Source organism: Bombus impatiens, unplaced genomic scaffold (genome assembly GCF_000188095.3).
Source record: "Bombus impatiens unplaced genomic scaffold, BIMP_2.2 scf_0640, whole genome shotgun sequence".
In the NCBI taxonomy this organism is placed as follows: Eukaryota; Metazoa; Arthropoda; class Insecta; order Hymenoptera; family Apidae; genus Bombus; species Bombus impatiens.
This window is the reverse complement of record NT_177059.1, coordinates 201,903-218,150: the sequence shown is the minus strand read 5'-3', so window position 1 is coordinate 218,150 and position 16,248 is coordinate 201,903. Positions and strand designations below refer to the sequence as shown.

At 37.8% G+C, this 16,248-nt stretch overlaps 1 protein-coding gene across 4 annotated transcripts in view; it reads right to left on the bottom strand.

Moving 5' to 3' along the window:
- LOC100749369 (tyrosine-protein phosphatase 10D) overlaps positions 1-16,248 on the bottom strand; it is a 47,469-nt gene that overhangs the window by 1,349 nt on the left and 29,872 nt on the right. The window contains exons 6-19 of one of the 4 annotated variants that reach the window (XM_024369780.2): positions 15,389-15,561; positions 13,941-14,304; positions 12,341-12,610; positions 10,701-11,003; positions 9,629-9,907; positions 7,719-8,128; positions 6,874-7,251; positions 4,783-4,975; positions 4,467-4,481; positions 3,979-4,147; positions 3,237-3,489; positions 2,533-2,790; positions 1,468-1,852; positions 1-90 (exon numbers count right to left, since the gene is read on the bottom strand). In XM_024369780.2, the coding sequence (XP_024225548.1) occupies positions 29-90; positions 1,468-1,852; positions 2,533-2,790; positions 3,237-3,489; positions 3,979-4,147; positions 4,467-4,481; positions 4,783-4,975; positions 6,874-7,251; positions 7,719-8,128; positions 9,629-9,907; positions 10,701-11,003; positions 12,341-12,610; positions 13,941-14,304; positions 15,389-15,561 (3,512 nt within the window). In that variant the 3' untranslated portion in view covers positions 1-28. The remainder of the gene's footprint in view (positions 91-1,467; positions 1,853-2,532; positions 2,791-3,236; positions 3,490-3,978; positions 4,148-4,466; positions 4,482-4,782; positions 4,976-6,873; positions 7,252-7,718; positions 8,129-9,628; positions 9,908-10,700; positions 11,004-12,340; positions 12,611-13,940; positions 14,305-15,388; positions 15,562-16,248) is intronic. The other 3 variants (XM_024369781.2, XM_012389370.3, XM_012389371.3) reach the window with 3 other exon arrangements.

The following is a 16,248-nucleotide window of genomic DNA, read 5'->3' as shown; positions in this document are numbered from 1 at the left end:
CATCGACGCCGGAATCGCAGTTCGAGGGTCACCTTTCCTTTTCATCCTCAGCAGAACTCTTTGTGTTTTCAACGGAGCTTCGATTCTTGCCTGGATTCAAAGGGATTACGAGGTTGGAGAAGGAAAGTGATTCACTACGTACGGATGTGATACGATTTACCAAAAGCAACAAACACTTTTGCGCGTGACACAAAACCGAATGTATCTTTTCTTTTCGTTTCGTTCTCTGACGTTAAAGAAACCGTAAAAGTCAAAACCATTGCTACACCGTCACCGTCGCCACCACCAAGCCTCTTACGATTTACACCCGAATCGTTAATGATTCTCTTCTTTTTATATCTTGCTTGTTACCAAAATACTATTTATACGCTGATTCGAGCTGCCGCTCGAAAGTTTGCCAACGCTCGCCTGTATTTGCTAAAATGCAATTTAATTATAGAATTACGAACGAAGAGGCCCGAAACGATATTATCGTTTATTAAAGCTGTCATAGAGTATTACGACAGGGTAACGTTAATTAAAAAACCGGTATCTGTAACGTAACTTCTCTAATTACACATCGCTGTTACGCAGTTCTCTCATTTAAGCGGTTCGTTATCCTTAGCTGGTAGAACAAGATAGAGAAGTCTGTTTCAAATTAAAGGGCCTACGTGATACAACGAATATTTTCTTTAAACGCAAGTTGAAATTTACATATTGAACGGAAAGGCGCTTCGTAATTTACTTGCACGCCATTAAATCATATACTTTAGTGACATTCGTAGACTATCTATCTTAGTAGAAATGGACCGTTTAAGTAGCGTCCACGTACTCACGAGCGGCAGCGAACACATTTAAAAATAATTAAGCGATGAAAACTCGAGTTCGTAAATTACCGAGATCAAGAGACGAAGAATTACGATGGAAATTTTAAAATGATGGATTCACTTTCTCCTCCAAAGCGCATATCTCGCACTTTGGCGGATGTTTCGTCCATTGCGAATCACTCGTGCACTACCGTTCTCTGTTTGTAAAGATTTAACTCACGCAAAAGAGAAAAATGCATCGGTCGTTCAACAAAATAAAGTAATAAATATCCAAAATTACGTTTCAATGAATTTCTCTCCTGCACATTTACTTCCGATACTTTAAGATAAAATATGCCCGAGTTTTTATATACCATGTACATATATTAAAAAATCTCTTACTTTTATTCATTATATATATGAAAATGTATTCATAAAGCGAATAATAGCATTTACAAAGGTGAATTATATTTAGAAAATAAGTCGAGCAAACTTTTATCATCGACGTTCTCGCATTTTTCCCTGATTCGAACATCGTTAACTTAAATTTCCATTGTAAGAAGCAACTCTTCTTCATTTCGCGGATCTTCGAGCATCGTTTCTATTAACGTATAAAATATAACGAACACACCTCGAATTCGCTAAAATTACCAAATCGTGGAACTGAGAAATGGAAACTCACCTTCGAAACCTTGGTTGTCGTGAATCTCCCGTGGTGGCCCTGTCATATCTTGGCCTTCCAGCACTGCCAGAAGACACTGATGTATACAAATGTACTGTTGTTCCGTTTGGACCATCCAAACACGCTCCTTTCTCATTGCCCAGACTATTCCAAAGATGTCGACGTACTTCGATACCAAAATCTGTTGAAGTATTCTGTCCAAGGTGATGAACGTACCGCTGCGACCAACCCCTGCGCTGCAATGGACGACGATAGGCCTTTGATCTGGCCTAACTCTCTCTCTGAACGCCCGAACGAATCTGGCTAACGTTTGAGGCGGACTTGGAACACCGAAGTCTGGCCACGTTGTGAAATGGAAGTGCTGAATGACCCTCTTCACGTCTCCCTATCGAAGAAACGTTTACCTATTTTTCTTTTCCTCCTTCCCTTTTCCCTCTTTTTCTCTATAGGTATTCCACAGTATCGAAAAGCATTATTTTTCTAAAAAGCAGCGAACGAAATAGATATTTGACAAAAATAATAACCGACTATGCAAAGTTAGAAAGATAAAGGAAACAAGATGTACGTGTTTTAACGTTACTCGTCCGTAGATTCGGTAGCTATATCAGTCGCTTAAAAAGTATACGGACGCGTACCTCGATGAAACACGCACGTCTTGTCTTTCTTATTTTTTTTAGTTTTCCGTAGTCGGACTATCACTTTTTAACAAATATTTTACTTTTAACAAATTTTATTTCATAAGGAATCGCCTATATGCACATACGTATTATTTTAACGAGTCTTTCGTTTTACGAATTATATATCGTTGCGAAAACATAAACTTTGAGAAATGTAGAACGACAATACGGTCTTGGATAGCCTTTTTATTTTTAGTCTAGATAGGAATCGGTAATATCGCGAAATTTAGAAACACGTAACTTCACGTGCTTTCGTAAGAACGAAGCACGTACGAAGCAAGTACGAAGAGTCGAAGATACTAAACAGGTTCTATTATTTTTTCTTTTCTATTTTCATACACGATATGATATAGAAAGAATTTTATAGGAATAACAGATGTTTCCTTACTCTGCACAACATGAATTCCGTGATACTCCAATCGGGATAATGCGTTTCGTTTAATATCGTGACGCAAATGTCTCCGTAATAAACGGGATGGGTATCCATAGGCCAATAGTGATCACATTTTTCTCTGCCCTTTTCGATACATCTTGTTAACATTACGATCGCTCTGCTGTTACTTTCCCACACCATTCTCCAGAAATCGTCGCGAGTCGAGTGTAAAGGTCCTTGTGTGACGATGAATTCTCTTGGAGAATTGTGACCCTGGTGCATAAAATATACCTATTACTTCAAATTTTATTTTCACTCAACTTTATCGATTTCTCAAAGAGTAACGCGGACTAATCTATAAGCGACACTCTATCCATTTGTAATATTAAAATACAAGATAAGCAAGCAACGAAGATATCGATGAATCATTAGGTCGGGCACGACGAGTTAACTCGTCGTTGAAAAATGAGCCGTAATATACCGAGAGTCAACGTATCGTTCGTTCTTTGTTTTCGTTGCGTTGGTGCGATGTTTCGCCACTTTCGTTTTATCCGCTAGATCCTGACTCGTTGTTGACTCCAGTCGTAACGTCGAAAGTATCGATGTAGCTATTTATAAGCCATCGTGTTTTTAAACACGATTTTCATCGATAATCTTCCCAACCGCGTAAATCCTTTAAATTTCAAAATTCCAAATGCGACGGAGAAGTTCAAACTTACGGGAACGTAATTGGCGTTGATATAATCAGAACCCTCTTCGTCGTCCACAGGTTGCAGCTTAAATCTGCTGTGATCGTAAGGTAAAATATTTGTGAAACGATTCTTTGGCCTGTTGCACGGTAAATCTGCAGCTGTGCACGGTTGGTCCCTTCCGACGTGCTTCAGTTCTTCGAATTCTTCCGAAAAACGGAAGTCGGAATCCGCCGACATCGTGCGATAATGTTCCGAAAAATCTTCTATCTTAATTGGCCGACTGTAAGGAAGAGATTTAATTATCGCTCGTGATCGATTCACGTTACTTTCGCTTGACAATTTAACAAATAAATTCCATAAATCGAACACGAAAGACTCTTTGGACGACTTCAAATTAACTCGATCTTCTTTTTCTTCTCCGATCGAGATCTTACGAAACACTCGAACAAACGGGTCTCGGTAGTCCGGATAAATATTATAGTTTTCGTAAAATGTAGAGGATCGTCCCGAGTTTCGTAGACCGCAACTGCTCGATTACAGAATTAAGTTTCCTGCCTTTCTTCTTTCTTTAATTATTCGTAAAATTAAATCGAGAAATCAATCGTTATTGCGCGGTACGGTACAAATGATAGGTCAATTTATATTAAGCTTGACAGGACGTTATCCCTCTATAGTTGGCATATAGAAAATATAGAGATTTAGAACGAATCTTTGCTCATAACCGACGACCGATTTCATCGAAATACCTAAAACTTGCGATCCTACTTGCCTAGTGTCGATCACGCTATCTGGCAAAGACAAGTTGTCGGTGGTCCTCGTTTCAGTCGTTTTACGTCCTTGACTTCTTCTTCGCCTCACCAGCAGTCCGATGCCCAATAAGGTCAATAAGAGTACTATTGGAACCGTGACACCAACTATGATAGCCGTATTGTCCTTATCTGTTTCGAATAAAATATCACGATTATCCGCCGTGTATAAGTTTTTATAAGTGCACGTTCTACGTTTGGTTTTTGATCGTGCGGAATTTGAATCGCGTACTACGGAAAATATAATACCGTTGTTTCTACGTTTTCGTAATCGAAATATTAAATACGTTGACCATTCTAAAGAGATTTAGAAACGTCGAAGGACGCGTGTGAATTAACAGAAATCAATAGGTAATGAAGGAACTGCGTCTTATTGATCTAGATTGTTAATTTAGAATCGTAATGGATCGTAAATTTATAATTAATTATTCGTTTATTTCTATTACTTTACCTGCCAGCAGCAATCCTTGAGCAGACATGCGCATGAAATAACGAGGCATGAATTTAGCAAGCTTCCTATATAGCTATGTCATAACAAGCAGACTACGATGGAGAGGGTTTTTAATCTAGACGTCGAATTTGAAACGAGACTGTACGCGAGACAAAGTAAAAGAAAAATACATTCTTAACGAAGCAGGCAAAATGACGTATCCGGAATGCTTGCGAAGCATAAAAACTATGTCTTTGTCGCGTTGTCGTTCCGTAAATTAGAAGAATTTCCTAACATCGGCGAGTCACGCCTTCGCACGAACACAGCGCATTCTCACCTGTTTGAATTGGAAAACTGTAACTGGTGTCCGTGAATTTGTCCGGCGCGGTGAACGCTCGAACTTTTACTCTGTACGTGGATCCAGACTTCAATGGCCCGTTACAGTATCCAATCTTGTTGTCGCAATTCTCGCTACCGATCGTGAAATCCTCCACGGAGCCGTTTTTGAAAGGATAGTAAGGTTCCATCACCTGCGAATCAAACACGCATCGTAATCGCATAAACGTCTTGCTAATTCCATCACGTTTTTTATGATTCTGATTTACGAATTATATTAACGGTCTATCTTCTATGATAGACTAAAATCAAGTCTTCTATAGTAAACTGCAAAAAAGAAAAAAAATGGAGAAAAAGACGTTTAAAGAGGAGCGGTGCTCCGAAACAAAGTTCAGCAATTAATCGTAAACGGTTCGTCGATATCGAAAATGATCAAGACGATTACTATCTGTAAAGTAATTATTTACATTTATTTACGTTCACAGGCTCCCTAGAGCTACTAGATATAGGTTTCGCGTAAAACTTTAATTTTCCAAGTTGAAGATCGTTTCGACATCGTGTTATTTTACGTATCCGAACACGGATAACTTTGAAAGTTCCGGAAAGAGCAACCTTGGAAAAAATATCGATTTCGGTGCTTTCGTATTATTCGCCTTACGCGGGAAACGATTTTCCACCTGTCCACCATGTGTACCGTATAACGATATAATTATATGCCCTATGTAACGGCTGACAGTAAAAGAACGATCATTACCTGCGTAACTATTTTTCTTGTGTTCGCGATCAAATTTTTTAGAACATCCATAGTATAACTGGAGTAATCGTACGTCAACGTTCATTTATCCGTATTCCATCGAAAAGAAAAAGGACACGTTCGACAAACGCATAAACCGAAAGAAAAATGCTTCGACTCCATAGCAAGCAAAACTTAACTATACGTAATATGGGATGTATATCGTGTCAAAGAAAAAAGTTGTATTTTTACTTGAAATCTTTTTTCACGCGGAAACGTTTAATCCGAGAAACTTCTACGAACGAAATCAGACTTGTTATTAACAACCACGTTTCTCGTCTTATTTGCAACGATTATACGACGATCACTATCGGTAGAACTCAACCGTCAAATAAAACGATTTCCTCGTCGAGTCAATTCGCGCGATACTTCTTACAATTCTGTATTTCTTACGATTGTATTTCCCTGATTTCTACGTAGCACAAAGGTGCTACCTGTTTCATTTCTACGCGTTTCACCATTACAACGTTCGAATATTTTGTTTCGGCCTCGTTAACTCGTCTCTGTAACGACAACTAGAAACACGCACGCTCGCCCATCGACTGTTGCACGCCAAGACGCACATACGACGCATATACGTACAACGCATAATGCAACGATCGCAGAAACGTTAATTGTTTATGCGTGGTCTCGAGTCTACTTGTTTGTTCGTGATCTTGCAAGCCAACGAGTTGTAACGCGTTGCATTAATTATTTTACATCTCGATTGCAATATCATTCGCCATGTCGATGACGCATCGCATCTCGTCGCTCGATTTGCAATGAAAAAGCTTGACGTAACCGACGAGTATGTGTCTTCTCGATGTCATTCGGATTTCCTTCTATTACCTTGATATTTGTTCGCGCGGTACTTGGATCGAAGAACCGCGTTAAAAAATGATACGATGTTCCTATCGCTTCCATTTGTTATTTTCCTCTTTACCGTTTTCCAATTGCTTCGTTTAACGTAGAAGAATCATAGGAAAAGCGATTAAAAGTATTTCTAGTTAATTACGGATCGAAGCAATCTGTACGTTTGACGGGAGTAAGGTAAATACGTAAGTTAACGACAACGATACTACGGCACGTATACGCGTTTAATACGGCATTCGATAACGTTTCCACAAAAATTATTATAGACTTCCGAACGTCGATTTGATTTTTTAATCTAACCACTCGAACGTAATCTCGTGGAATTACATAAACTTTCGATTATTTCAAAGAATCTATCGAATTCAAGCTCGAAACCTAACGGAATAATATCTATATTTGGAATAGAGATATTCTTAAATATTGGAGAAATTACTGGAATATTCTTACCTGATACGGTGGCCAGATGCTGTACGCCTGGACATCCCTCCAGCTGGGCATTTCCAAACCAGAGGCGTTCTTGCTGTCATCTTCGGCCACGATGATCGTGTAAGACGTAACCGCACCATTCTGCTCGCTGAAATAGTTCTTCCGGAACCGTATTTGTATCGTGGTACTGCTCCTGCACACTTCGGTTGGCACTACTTGGGTGGACGGTTTCGGCGGTGCCAGAATCGGCATTTTCTGCTTCCACACCGCCTCGGGACCAAAGCCGATCCTCGTTTGCGCTTGAATCCGAAAGATGTACGTTTTTCCAGGTATGAGAGACTTGACGATGCCGCGATACTCGTTTGGCTTGAAGTCCTGCATTTGAGTATGAGCCGAACCCTAATGACAGTAATAAGAAACAACGCGTTAATTTAATCCGATCGCGCATTATTCACACGGGCCGAACTGTAATTCCGAAGCAATGGAAGGTAAAAAGCTAACAAACGTAACACAGCGCGCTAGTCTACTTGAGATATGTTTTAAATTAATTAATTTTCCGCCAACGTGTCGGAATACTTTCATATATAGAGAATAATAGACGTGTTATTAATAGTAGGATAAATGGATTTATAATTTCATTCGAAAAAGAGATAGAAACAATCCGAAAGTCTTCGAACCGCTACATCCTTCGAAGAAACCATTCGATTTTGCCTGATAAAGTTCTTCTCTATCTTTCGCTGTTTCGCGGTTATAATCTGTCCCGTTTGTTCGCGATCTATTTACCGTTTGTTAACGTAAAACACATGTAGTATCGAACCTAGAGTGCGCCATTAAAAAATTTATATCGATAACAAAGATACGCTTACCTCCAGCCCATACGTGATCGTATATTTTCTAATGATTCCATTTTGTTCCTGACTAGGTAACGACCACTCGAAACTAATATCGCTAGGCTGAATATCCGTAGGATGAAACTTTTCCACCTTGCCAGGATAAGATTCGCTTGTTGTAAAACTTGCGCTCACGGGATTCGATATTCTCAAATAAGAGGACGCCGTACCGGAACGTACTACCAACGTAAAAGTATAATTTCTGTGCGGCTTCAAATCCGAGATGGTTATTAAATTCGTGCTCGTGACATTTTGAATATAATTTTCCTCTGTGTTTATATATTGAACTTCGAACGCGTCGTACTGTCCACGCGGAATGTCCCAGGTTAACGTAATTCTTGTATCGTTCACCTCTATTGCTTGAATGGACGTGACTGGTTCGGGATCTGAAAATAGATTTCGCCAAGTTACCAACGAAAGCAACCATGTTTGCCAGCCATAATTCACCTATTTATATTACGCGTCAAATTGAATTTAAAGTGTTTCGGAGAGACGTAAACTACAAGTAAAATCGGTACTTTACCCTACAATTGTTACCCTACAAATGGTAATTGTTTTCTTCAATTCTCTAAAATAAACGGACGACAAATAGACGATAATCTCGAAACTTTTCTTTTACTTCGTACGATATCGCGATAGACGCCATTGGGTAAACGATTGAAATCTCTCGCTAACTCGCTTACTATTAACTCTATGACGAGTTGGCTAATTTCAAGGCTACAACAACTATCGATAGATTTTCTAAGATAACAGGAGTCGAAGCTGGCTTTTTTCAAAATTCTTACTTTCTATTCATTTTTCCATCGCATACGTTGCGATTCCAAACGATACGTTGCGTTTCGTCCATCGTTTTACTCCGTACGGTGTTTTTTAAACCATAAATTTGTCGAACAACGAATCGTGAGCTATCCAGGATCAAAGAAATATCGTACGTTTACGCGTCGTACATCTTTAAAACGCGGTCAATCTCGATTTCTTAATAACAATTCGCCTCTTTGATTTTGTCGTCTTTCATAAGGAAAGGAGATTATTCTCGAACAATTACCATTAATTCTCCAGGTTCTTATCTTTGCATCGCAACGATTTAACCATGGAAGAATACAATTGTGAAATACTACTTTGCCAACACATTTTCAGACTAAAATGCGCTTGAAACGACTTACGAGGAAGATAACACAGTTATTTGGAAAAAGTTCGCTTAAATCGTTATCTCTTTACTCTCGTTGGTTAATTACATTCACGTATGATTTCGAGCATTATGAGCAAGTTGAACTTGGACGAAGAGAAAAGCACCACGTTCTTAAGTGGAGTTTCATTGGAGCTCGTACTGTCTCGATGTACGCTTCAATAAGCATTATTAACACAAGCTGCGTAATGAACATTTCAAACGAATATAGTATCTCAATATCGAGTTCCGTTACGAAACGATAAGTAGAGGCTTCACGCAATTAACCTGTGTTAACTGGGTAAATTGATTCAAACCTTAGCGTTTAAACGTACCTATCGGCAAATTAAAACTAAACCTCTTCTTCCTACAATACAAAATATAATCACAAATGTTAATTTTCATAAAAAAAAATGTTTAATTTTACAATTTTATTCGAAATGAAACGAAATTGTTCGACTTTGGTCATTTTGGAATAAAAATCAGCGAATCGTCGTTTTCTTTTCTTTTCTTTTTTTCTTTTCTTTCTAATTTCGTAATTACATTTGCCACTACGGCTAAACTTGTCGACCCTCGTCGCTTTTCGAATCGCAATTAACTTTGCCAATTTTTAAATTTCGCGTATTCGCTACTGCCTGAATTTACTTTTACGCTCGTGCATCGAAAAACTCTAATCACAGTGAAATACACGAAGATGCTTCTCCACAGGCGAAATACTCACAAAGTCGATCCTGCCTAAGCAAAGGTCTGCTCTCCACGTTATCGCTGACAGTCCAAACTGTGACGTTGTACAGTTTACCAGGTATAAGGCCCGTGAACGTCACCTTGGTGTCGATGTCGTCGACCATCCGCTCCTTCGTCGTGTTGTTCTCGTCGCTAATCCGAAATCGATACAAATCGAACTTGGATGACTGAACGGGGGTCCGTGTGTATCTCAATGTTAACGAGTCGGGCTGATCCTGATCGACCACCACAACGACTTCCGATTGGATCAGCGGCACTGAATTCGACAGACTCGTGTTTTTTTCTTTTCTTTTCTTTTCTTTTCTTTTTTCTGTTTCCTTTTACAGGCAACATTTTTCATCGCAGCTTTAATCACGTTTCTCTTTGTTTGGATCGACTTCGAACAGATTTACTCTTTTACGTTTAATACAATTTCCTAACATTTTAAATTTCCTTCTTGTATTTGAAATATATACGATTGGTATACTCGACGAAAGACAAATCGAACGGCTAGAACCAAGTTAACTACAATAGATACAAGATCTCTCTATCTTTCTCTTGTACGTGCAATCAGAATTTCTTACTGTATTCGCGATATCTATGTTGAAAACGTTGTAAAATTAGATTATTGTATACGATAGGTTTTTAGTTAAATGCTTTGACGCAAATAATCGAATGCTTCAATGTTTAAATAAAGTAATTTAAACGTGTTACATATCGTAGGATCTCGGTTAAACAGAGATAAAACGATGCATTTTCCAATTACTCGAGATTATATGTACACGTTATGTCAACGATCATAAATTATTTTACGGAATAAGATTGCTTCTAAGATGTTTGCACGTGTGACAAATGCATTTAAAGGTGTCACTGTATCACGCGGCACACACGCGATTAGTAACGAAATAACCATGAATGGTATTGATTCAAGTATAGGGTTAGTACTCGTGATAAAGCAAATTTTGACTATTTCGGTGAAATAGTTGGACAATCCATCGAAAAAGAGAAACGTAGCCATTAGTTGAATTACACGAGGATTGCTGTGAGAACGAACGAATAATAAGACTTACTTGTTCTAGTTGTTAGATTGGTGATATCGCTGAATAGATTATAAGAGACCGTGTAGATTACAAAGGAATATTGAACACCTGGCATCAGATCGCCAACAAGCACCCTTTGCACTGAATTTTCTTCGAAAAGAACGCTAGTCACGTCGTTACTCTCTGTGACGTTTTTGCTACGTATATCTTGAGGGTTTTCGACTGGCCACCATCTTATCACGTAAGTTTCGATTCTACCCTCTGGTCTTGGCCATTCTAGAGTCACGTTCGTTGAATCGATGATCGGAGTGATGTTAAGTACCGGATTGGGTCCTGAAACAGGATATAGCTTTTCGATTATCGGCGAAACAAGAAAATGAAGTTCCGATCGAAGCATTTGCAGATTACAGAAAAGAAATACGATGTAGCGGCTCGTCAAAGTATTTCAACGTATCGAAAACATTTGATGTTAAATTGTTGCGTTATAAACGCTGTAGTGAAACACGACTATCACGTATTGCTTAAATTTGAATAGAATTTGAAAATATACGTCAAAGCTTTTTCCAGCGTACCAACTTTTTACCAGGTATACGTCGGCGATAAATTACTTACCTTCGTAGATATTTTCGGATCTGTTTCAAATTTTGTCACTGCAATCGCGATAGTCGTGTCTCGTTATACTATCGACGAAATTCCAGAAAGTTTCGTACAACGCATATAATACATGTATTTATAAAAAAGTTCTATACTTTTGCGAGCTACTGTAAATAGATCATGGATGTATATGCGTATTTAAAAAAGTTAAGTGTGCAAAAACGTACAGGATATACATAAGACACACCTTTTATACCTTATCTTGCTTTTACTAAACAAAACTAAGTAAAGGTTCCTTGCTTCTATTAACACGTACGACGATTCTTTGTTCGATGGATATTTGAATCTCAATCTCTTCGAACAGTTTCTCAATTTTTCGAGCTTAAATAATTATCGGCGAGAACGTATAAAACGTGCAAAAACGTTCCATTCCATTAGTCGTAGTTATAAAAATATGAATTTCTAATATATACGTAATAATTAATCATATATGTGTGTATACATTTCTTTTTCATACAGACAAAATTGAATACGCTGCAATCAAACTCAGACGTATTATTAAAACTGTCCTGCCGCCTGATTCTATCCCCGTATTTGTGTTTTTCTTATTCACTTTGACGCTTCAAAAATTTCGATTGTCATAACTTTAATTATCAAAATTATAAAAAAAAAAAAAAAAAATAGCAAGTCAAAGCATACGAGTATTTGAGCTTTTAAAGAAACTTGATGACGAAAAAGTGATCTCATTTTTCACGAGGGACAGTTATTTCTATTTACGTATAGCTTCTTACTTTGTTTGCAAAAAAGATTAATGACACGAATAACGTTTTGAAACGCGTAGTTTATTAGTTTATCCGAATCTTCATAGTTTAAAAATTGTAGAGTTCGATGATAGCACGATAATCTGGTGGATTATGTAAATTTACTCAGAGTAATCGCAACTATTTAAATTTGATCGACTCGCAAGAGAAAAGAGAAAATACAAAATATTAGATAAAATCGTTGAACCAATTCAAAAACGATATTCAATTATTTACTATTATCTACTATTATTTAAAATTTGATTATTTACTTACGAACTGTATGATTCACTTGAAGGGGATAGAGACTTTCGACTCCGTAACTCACGGTATTCACTTGAATCGTGTATTTCTCTCCTGGGGTCATATCCGCCACTTCCGCTTCCGTTTCTCGAACGCTGGGCAATTTTACCCATCTTGGATCATCCTCCGTTCGATAGCGTATCGAAAATTCGGAATACAACGAATCGGTCGGTGCCTCCCAATGCACGACAACCGTGTTGCTCGTTACCTTCTCGATGCTTAAATTCTTTGGTGGGTGAGGCACTGCGATCGAACAATCGTATCAATTACCACAAGAGAAAAGTAAAACTCCAGTATTGTACATCTTTTAGAGATGTACAGTGATGAAAAAAAATATTGGCAGATACTGGATTTTCCTACAAAATCTTCTGCAAATTTGAAAAACTTACGGTCGCGTATTTGCAAACGTATATAACGTTATTGCAAAATATCATTATAACACACTATTTCTGCCAAAACGTAAAATTCTCGAAAGAATCAATTCCAGAGCAGTTTTGCAACCGATAGAGAGAAAAAAACAGAAATTTAAGTTTCCTATAAGAAATACCCACGAAGTTTCTACGAAACATGCTTCTTTAAAAAGCAAAACCGACGTCTACCTTTTTTTATCCCCTACGTTGTATATTTGACAAAAATAAAAGCTTACATAAAGAATCGTGTGTTTTACGAACTGTCAGAGCTTTACGCGATAAACTATTCCGTGTGACGATACTTTTGATCATCACTGTACAGTATCTTATACTTATATAAATCTATATATATAATAATCTATCCGTATAATCTCTTTATACACGAACGTAAGAACGATTCGCGATTTATCGCACGAGGATATAAGAGACTGGACGTTTTTTCTAATCGTAACAAAACACTGTAACAAAAACTATATCCTGTCGATTTTTTGAATAAAAGTCGAAGCTAGCCGATCGTCGTAGCGTTAAAGATGGAATGCTCGATGCATCAATAAGGAATAATCGGTAAACGGGACGAATCTCTGTACAACTTCTTTCTACGAATAAAACAAAAGTTTAACTTATTTTTACGCTTAACGCATACATCAGGTTACGTAATAAGCTTGTTCGTCTTTCGATGTTAAATTTCGCGGGATATCGTAGAAGCTTTACTAGAACAATATTAATCGTTCCAATACGTAAAAAATAGTTTTCATGAGTAATCGTTAAGTAATTTAAGAAATGTAAATATTCATATACCGTGTGTCGGTTTTATCTAGAAACGTGTAAATATGTCGAAGAGTACGAACGATACGGAAAAATATTTGAAACAAATGTTGTACAGATATTTATTTCGTCTTGCGATAACCTTGGAAAACGCTATAAAGGTGACGTTTATAATTTTAAACGCGATTTATATTTTTTTATCCCATATTCTTGCAGCGTGAAACGTTAAACGCGTTAAAATTTGTTGGAACATCGAAGAAAATGCAACGAATCGTAAAATCTTAAAATCTTGCTCATTAGTGTCTCGTAATACTTGTTGCGTAACCCGATTTTATAATTTTAGTCATTTAAATTTAACGATTTTGAGTTTGAGAATTTTCACGTGATATCATATTTACAGACGGCTTGAAGATAATCGTGTGGTTCGCTCCTTAGACCGTGGCTAATGGCGAAAACTTTAACTTCGTACGCTGCACCAGGATAAAGGTCTTCCAGGACTATATGAGATTCCGTGGTTAACGTAGTCGCGCTCTCCCCGGTATCGTTCCTATTGTGCGTTACTTCAAATTTCTCCTGTCTCGAATTAACGTCGCTCTTCCACGAGATATTCAATCCCATCTCGGTTGGCCTCAAATCCTCGATTATGGGACTCGAGGGTCGTGTGACTTGATATAACACAGTCTCGTTCGATTCGATTTTATTACTAATCGCCTGAACGATTATCGAATAGTTTCTGCCGGGTAATAAAGCTTCTAACGTAACCTGAAAATAAATAATTATACGATCTTACGTAAATATTAGTTGAAACAAATGTACAAAATTACCAATCGACTATTAACGCGTTAAATGGGCCGTCTTTTAATCGATTAAGTTTTAGTTACCACGGTTTTATCCTTCAATACGAAAATATCGTTGAAAGATTGGAAATCTGAACGAAGAATTAAAGCAATTTGAATTTCAAATTCCCTCCTATTTTATAAAACAAAGACATTTAATACTTCGTTACGTATCTACGTATATGTACGTACGTAATTCGGTATCAGCTTGAAATTACGGTTCTTTTAAAACTTCAAATGCCTTTCGAGTCTTTACATACACGAAAGAAAACACGACGTACATGCAAACAATTATACAGTACGATACATCGTACCGCGTATATAGCGAATATTTTCGCTAGTCGTTTGAAAAGATCCAATCATCTTGGATCTCGATGATTTATGAGATATGTCGTCGGGTATATGATTTTCCACTACTTTTTCTTATACACGTAACCGCCGCTCGTCGCTTCTTAATCTATAGGTTTGATTTTGTTTTCTGTCGGTCAGCCGTCGCTTCTTTATAATCGCGGTCTTAGGCGGCTGACAATCGATACCGACGCGTACGCTGCTACGGCCGCGCGATAAAATTACAGACATATTTTTCCAAATATCTCGAAACTCGAAAGCGGTAACATGCAAAAGAGAAAGTTGCTCGAAACATTGATTATCGTTAAAACGAATCATCGACATCATCGAGCTTTTCCATCGATTCACCAAAATGCCGATATTTTTCAAATTTCCAACGGTTTTCGATAAACACGAAACCGTTAATGCCGTTACGCTTCTCTGTCGATAACGAATGACGACAGCCTTTTCATAGGAATCCATCACTATGCATACAACGAAACGCAATCCTGACTCGATAGATACGTTTGTTTCCTTTAACACATTCTTCCAATACCATGGCAAAATATTTAAGATACGAGTCACATTGTAAATTATGGAAACGTACATTCCTATGCGATAAATGAAATCTTAATTCGTCGAATCGTACATTTGTTAAAATAAAAGTAAGATAAAATACTTGCCTTGGTCTTATCAGTTGTTAACATATTGCTATCGCCGCCGATCGTAGTTTCCACTTCGTGATACTGAAGCTTATAGCTATCCTGAGTACTTGAATTTTCAGGATGCCAAGAAACTTCGACCATGCCGGTTTTTTCGTCGATGACAGTGCGAAGATCCCGCACGGGCAACGGTTCTAGAGGCATATTAAAGTTAAAAGCTGTATTTTAAAAAACGATATATCGAGAAATTTACTAAATTTATCGATTTACTCAAGAAAAATCCTGTCATTCGCCGTTTGCAGAATAACGAAAAGCAAAGACCAGTTTCAGTTTTTCAGAACACCGCGTACGATGATTATTATTGACAGCAACGAGACGATGCATTTGCGCGGCAACGAAATACACGAGGATTGGTAACCGAGAGAGCAAGTTGGTATAAACTCTACGCTAGACGCTCACTAAATAATAGAAATTTCATCGAGTCGTCGTTCGATCCTGTACACATGCTTTACCTGCAAGCAACCAATTTTTTCAGTATTTACTCGCGTTATAATTTACTTCAAAATTACAATATACATCTCGTTAATTTCTTCTCCTTTGCCTTTGATATCGAGCCCCCAGAAAGTTAAAACGGTCCTACGAGAAGGTCCGTACGGATACGTGGAAATTAGACTATATCTCCTCACCCACGAACAAAATTATTTTCAACCGTAATTGCATATCAGCGCTGTAACGACGTTTTATAGCGTTTTATTTATGATAGATCGTACAAGGACGACTAAAACCGGGTGGACCGAGTTCAACTTTTCGCCAATCGATCATCAGTTGAGCAAATTTGCATCCGCGCAAAGCGACTTGTTAAAATTTTTCGTCGGTCGACC